This window comes from Myxine glutinosa, chromosome 5 (genome assembly GCF_964187855.1).
Source record: "Myxine glutinosa chromosome 5, kmMyxGlut1.1, whole genome shotgun sequence".
Lineage (NCBI taxonomy): Eukaryota > Metazoa > Chordata > Myxini > Myxiniformes > Myxinidae > Myxine > Myxine glutinosa.
The window spans coordinates 181,279,328-181,285,941 of record NC_136265.1 but is presented as its reverse complement, the minus strand read 5'-3'; the positions used below and the strand labels follow the sequence as shown (position 1 = coordinate 181,285,941).

The window sequence follows — 6,614 nt, the reverse complement described above, 5'->3', positions numbered from 1 at the left end:
GCCGCACGGTTCTGCGGTTTGTAGATGGGATTTTTACAAATCGTACGGCTTTGCGGGCTGCGGCAGCAGTGTTCACAAATGTTACGGGGTCCGCACGGCAATCGTGTATATAAGGCGCAGCTCTGGTAACATTAGGATTTATTTCCGGATTTCAAGATGCCACCACCAGGGAGTAAAGTGAAAAAGAGGAAAGTGAAGAAGTTTGTGGAGGCACAGGACAGACAGAGAGAAGAGTTTGAAGACAGGGAACAACATAGAGAAGACATGGATGACGATGAAGGGGAAGGTGATGAAGAAGCTGAGGCGGCCAAGTATGAGTTGTTTGATAAGATAGTTGCTTTGTTTGAGGAACGGCCCTACTTTTATGATGTCGGCGACGAAAACTACAGCAACAGGAAGAGGAAGGATGCAGAATTGGCAGACTTTGCCCACAGCATCAACTGGACCCGTAAGTATTTGTTAAACTGTGCATAATTTTCAGTAATACGGTATTAGTGCGCATAAAAGCACATGTGCTTATAAATGAAAAATGTTATTTCTTTCTTCTAATTAAACTGTCAAAACATTGTGATTATAAGCACATGTGCTTATATGCGCACATAAAGTTATTTTTGCCTCACCATAAGTATATTTCTTAGAAAATTATTAATGTGACAATTTCTCCATGTCCGCAGCACCAAAATTATATTTCACAGAAAACTAATAATGTCACTATTTATCAATTTTTTGGTGGGCAGCTGCAGCAGTCCTGAAAAGGTGGCGGAACTGGAGGACAGACTACGGCAAGATGCGTCGGTGGGAGGGCAAGTCCGGCCAGGGGGCGCGCAAGAAGTCAGTTCTACAACAGTGGAAGTTAAGAGCGTTGTCGTTCTTGGATCCCTACATTCTTCGCCGTGGGAGTGGATCAGAGATGGGATGGGTAAGCATCGGCATACATGGTGTTTTAGTGTGTAGTTCACAGACATTTATTATGTGACTATGTTTTCAAATTTGTGTGCAGCTTTTCCCTTCTTCGTTGCCTTCCTTTTCCTCTTCCTTCCCTAGCAACAGCTGCATATTTCCACATGTTTAAACATTGTGTATTGCTGATGTTTCCAGGGTGAGCAGGACGAGGCGACGGAGCAGACCGGAGACCTGAGCAGTGATGAGGCGGCGGAGACACAAGCGGGGCCATCCATACAGAGAGGAAGCAGCAGCGATATCACCCAGAATCGTAGCCAGAGTGTCAGCCCAGGACGGCCCACAAGCAGCACCATCTCTGGCAAGAGAAAGCTCATAGAGAAGAAGACACATAAGAAGAAGGAGTTGGGGGAGATCCTGTCCCAGTTCCTCTCAGAGAACCGGCAGAAGGACAAGGAGCTGTTGTCCAAGGTGATATATCTGTATTGTAATAACTAGGGCATGCCCGTACTATATCTATATCTAAAATTATATCCCCCCCTCTATTTACATGAAATGGTTTGGTCCATGAAATGTTTTGGTTCATTCGCAACGCCAAAGCGAACGGCGAACGCTTTACATGAAATGGTTTGGTTCATGAAATGTTTTGGTCCATTCGCAACGCCAAAGCGAACGGCGAACGGCTTGCGAGTACAGTGACAATCCCCCCGGGGTTTTAATTAGTTTTAAAACATCGTTTAACGCCAACATAGCGCCAACATAGTTTGCCGACGGGAAATAAATGAATACGCTCTCAAATGTGCCATCCGAGGCAGAGTGTGTTCGCCACGTTCGGCACACGCGATAGCTCGCTGCTCTCTGATTGGTTGAATCGTTTTTTGGACATAGCTCGGTAAGTAATTGTCCGATTAATATGAAACCTTGAAAAGGCACATCCTCGGGTCCCCAGCAATATACCTGGCAAGTTTAAAGTATATCGGACCCGTGGTTGTCGAGAAACAGCGGTCACAGACAAACAAACGTACAAACAAACAAACGTACAAACAAACAAACGTACAAACAAACAAACACACAGAGATTACTGGAATTATAGATAGATGTGATTCCACATTTTTCCTCTGCAAATAATCGTTCATACATGACATATTAGCACATGTTTGAACATTGTCTATTCCTTTCTGTTTCCAGCTTGACAAGGAGGAGTACCAGAAGTCTTCAGAGAGAGACACATTCGCAGCGTGGTTGGGCAGTGTGGTTCAGCAGGTCCCGGCGAGCCGCTTCAGGACCTTCCAGAAGGAAGCCTTTGGACTCTGCCATCGCTACCTCGAGCAGGTTCAGCCGGAGGAAGCTGCACCGAGAGACCCCCTGCCGCCGCCTCCAAGTCAAGTCCGTCCGTTGTCCGCCCCCAACCCTGTGCAACAGTACACAGACAGTACACCGTTTGTGCCTACTCAGTACAAACGGAACCCGGTACCGCAGATGCAGTCTCAGTCTTCGTTGGAGTCTCAGCCTTCTCAGCAGCAGGGGTTCTTGTATTTAGAGAACATGCCCCAGCCCGAGCGCCGTCCAGCCTCTGCCCCCACCACCTCCAACATGATAGCGGAAGCGTACTGCCTGGTGCAGGAGGGCCAGACACAGCACGGAAAACTCATCGACCTGTTTTCAAGCTCGGCCCTAGCCTCAGCCTCCAGCAACTCATCACTTACAAGTGAACTACTGCAGTACCAGGGGTCAGGAGAGCGGGACGAGGCATCAACGACAGTGATACAGCTTCCTAACATAGGGGAGGATAAACAGGGGGTTCACAAGGACGAGCAATAACTTAGTGTGTTTATCTGATTCTCTGAGAACCTGAATTCTGTGGTTTTCTTATGAATTATATGTGATGCGATGTTAATAAAATTCTTTCTAACTAGAGTAAATTGTTTTGTTGTCATGGGTTAAAATGAAATACATATTGCCTTTTAGAAACTAAAACTTTTCAAAGTCAATCATTATCATTTTAAATACTAAATATTGAAAACTTAAAAATAAAATATTATAATTTCCCCAAAAAAATTAAATAAAATTAAAAAAGACTTAACTAGAGGGGCACTCGTTTAGCCGGTCGCGAAATCCGGATCGTCAGTCGTAAAGCTAAAAACGGAACTTATGTCGAAGAACCTTTACTCCTGAAATATTAGGATCATATCTGTTATATTCACATCAGGATTGTATTCCAAAACGTACCCTTGAAATGTTAATAAATTTACTGTCAGATCCAGACGAAGATCCAGATGAGGGTGAAATATACGTCGAGTCTAGGGAACCAAAGGATGAATATGCACATGGAATAAGAAAGAGGTCTGACAAGTGATGGAAGAGGAAAGAGCAACAAACTGTAAAAAGTGCCTATCTCGCAATGTTAACGAAACGTTCAAACGTCTGGCAAATCCGGATACTGATCCGGATCATTACCAAAATCTAATCGTTTCCAGGAAGGCCACAGGCGAATGTTTCTTGAAAATTTCGAGAAGATATCTAAAAAACTGTGGCCTGTGGAGTGGTAACAAACAAACAAACAAACTAAAAAACAAACAAACAAACGAACGAACAAACTTAGAAGGAAAACTTTATTATTATGACATGGCAAACTCTTTATTCATACGACATATAGACATCTTCACCAATAATTAGGTTTACTCTCCATGAAATGGAGAGTAACCTATTATTACTGCCAGAGTTTTTCTTATTATTCTTCCGCCCTATTTTGCACCTCCGAAAACTTCATAATTAATGTTCTCAGCAACCGCTGGTCGGATTGACAGGAAATTTTCATCAAATGATCGTCTCGGCTCCGACAATTTTTTCATGCTAATTATGACGTCATAGGTCACGTGGTGTGGGCGCCATCTTGTAAAACAAATTCAACTTTTCCCCTCTGTATCTCCGCAACGGCTCAATGGAAAAATTTGAGGAATGGCTCATTCTAAAGAACTCTTCAATGGGAACAAAAGACATGTGTATCGAGTATATTAAAAATGCTAACGTTAAGAGGTAAGAATTCGTCAAACAAAAACTTTTCTCCCCCGAAAATGGGATTTTTTTTCCCAGATGCTTAGTTAAAAAAAACTCAGAATGCAAAAGTTTTCGAAGTCATACGTCACATGGTTCGGCCGCCATCTTGTTTTCCGTGAAAAAACACAAAAAACCCTTTTTCTCCGCAACGGCTGAACGGATTGAGCCCAAACTTGGCATGCATATTCGCATACCCATGACGAACAAAAAGGTCAGTGAGCTTGGTCACAGGGCACCTATGCCGCACAGGTGAACCACACATAGTCGGCCCTGTGGGCCATAAATAAATCAAAACAATGGACACATTCTGTGCAGGTTTATTTCCACCAATAGGCCGCCAGTAAGAAAATGAAAGAAAGACAACATCTGGAAGAACAAATAGCCAGCAGAGGGAGCCGAAGAGCAAGAGACCACCAGCAGGGTTTGGGATTGTTTAGTTATTTTATTCATGAACAGTGATGACTGTGCACCGATTGGTGCTTGATGGTGCTTTGGTGTGTTTTTGGTGCTTTATGGTGCATCGATGCAGGGCAGACTGTCTCCTCCCCCCCCCCCCCCCCCGAAAGAACAATCATAGGTCCTGGGTTGCATTTTGTAAATAAAGTAGCGTCATTGTAAATAATGCTCCCCACCGTATATGTTTAGTTTGAAAACAATTCCGCAATTCGGTTAGCTGTGGGCGTGAGTCTGTTAGGCAGGGTGCAATGGAGCAGCGGGACATATTTATTGGTGTTTTAAAACTGTCACACTCAGGGTCAGGTTAAATGTAGAGGGAACTACACCTACGTGCCACACTAAAGGTAAAAGTTCATAGGCCCGGGACGTGCCTAAGGGGAGGAGGGTGCAGTGTTGTGGATATGAGAATGTTTTTTTTAATATTATTTTTGTGTAATGAATTGTTGTAAAATGTCACCCTCCTTCCTGCATTTGTTGTTGTATAAAGGTCAAAGGGCGTTCCCGTAGTTAATTCCATAAAACATACACGCAGGACACCATATATCCCTGTTCGGTAGTTATATCCTTATTATGTGTATTAGTGTAAGGCTGTGTCTTCCATTAATTTAAATACTCCATTGCACCAAGTGAAATAAGAGTAGATTCCCTTCACATTCCCCTTCCAACCATTGCCAACTGCATTCCCTCAAAGCCTCAATTGCCAACTGCACTGGGCAGTTTGTTAGGGTTGCTACAGCTGTGGTTTGTTTCATCCCAAGACTCCATGAGCCACGAGGTAATCTCGGAGCCGAAGGTGGGAGGAGTCGGCCCAGCGCCGGGAACAAGGTGTGGCCTTGCCAACGCCTCCTCTAAGGGCGGGATCGGGAGCCCGCGTGACCAACCAGGGCCGAGATGAGCTCACCGATGGGCGTGTCCTGGACACCAGCGGCTTGATCGCCGAAGGCGCTATAAAGAGTGCGCGCGGAAGCCTTTAAAAAGAGGGCGAAGCGAAGCGAAGAGAGCAAGAGAGAGAGAGGGAGAAAGAAGCAGAAAGAGGGAGTCAGGGCGAAGCAAGAGAAGAAGAGAGGGAGTCAGAGAGAACAAGTGCCAAGTGCCAAGCCTGAGGACAAGTAACAAGTGCCAAGCCTGAGAACAAGTGCAACCACCGCAGCTTTAAACCACCACAGCTTTGAGCTTCGACGGCAGTTTTCGTCCGTGGCTGCGAAGAAACGGCGGCTGCTAAACGTGCCGATCGACAAGGGGGCGGCGGCTGCTCACTCCCGGCCTGACCGTGCTCCGGTTCCAGTTTTCTTCCTCTCCCTCCAGCCATCCACCTCCTGCCATTCCTGTCATCATTCCCCGCGTGAGTCTGTCTTTGTTTGTTCTGTCCATGGGTTAATTAAGCCTGTATAGATAAGCCAGCATTTCACTGTGTCACCTTTCCTCTTCTGTATTTTATTTTCTTATCCTTCCTTCTTCCTTGGTTTCTTTCAATTGTGTAAATAGTAAATAAATCATATTTGTATTTCTTACCCTTTGCCTTTCTTTCTTCTTTACATCCTTCGTCTTAGTCTTTTCCCCATTGAATATCTGTGGCGCGATTCAGCCAACGTTCAGGAATCGGGTTAGTCGGGGTAACTGTTCGGGCGCGGCGGCCATCCGCTTGGCAAACAACATCCTCGCCGCGGTCCCGTAACAATTGGTGTCGGGAGCGAGATTGGATCCGAAGCGCGCTTAACGCGCTCAAAATTACGAGCGGCCGAAATTCTGTTTTGTTTTGTTTTAGAAAACTCCGACATTTGAAATCGCGCCATGGCTAGTCAAGGTGAAGGGATGCCGGTGGGGGAACTAGAAGAGGGGTTAGGGGTAACCCAGGACCACAGGGAGGAAATGGAGGAAGAGAGCAATGGTGAAGTGGTTGCGGGGGTATCAGGCGCACAAGATGGCGCCCTTGCGCACGAGGTTACAGCAGCACCAAATTTAGTGGCGCCCGTGACCGTAGCAGCGCCGCAAATGGACTGGGGCCTATTCATGCTGCAAATGCGGGCCCTCATGGAAGAGAACAGGGGGCTGGGAGACCAAATTGGAGCAATGAGGGACGAAGCAAGGGGTACTAGTGAGCAATTAAGAGACGGGTTAAACAATATGGGAAATAAATTTGAGGGGCTCGGAAGCAAATTGGAGGGACTCGGAAGCAAATTGGAGGGGCTCGGAAGCAAATT

At 45.8% G+C, this 6,614-nt stretch overlaps 1 protein-coding gene across 1 annotated transcript; it reads left to right on the top strand.

Annotated features, from left to right (window-relative positions):
- Positions 1-831: 831 nt before the first annotated feature.
- LOC137419382 (uncharacterized) lies at positions 832-2,816 on the top strand. The gene is made up of 3 exons (XM_078779215.1): positions 832-919; positions 1,099-1,371; positions 2,089-2,816. Exons 1-3 carry the CDS (start codon positions 911-913, stop codon positions 2,719-2,721), a joined length of 915 nt encoding a protein of 304 aa, XP_078635341.1. The 5' UTR covers positions 832-910; the 3' UTR covers positions 2,722-2,816.
- The last annotated feature ends 3,798 nt before the right edge of the window (positions 2,817-6,614 follow it).

What these genes read in the sequence shown, in the direction of transcription:
- LOC137419382 (XM_078779215.1), top strand. An exon ending in ACAAGGAGCTGTTGTCCAAG is followed by an intron (nt 1,372 to 2,088) that starts GTGATATATCTG and finishes TTCTGTTTCCAG; the next exon opens with CTTGACAAGGAGGAGTACCA.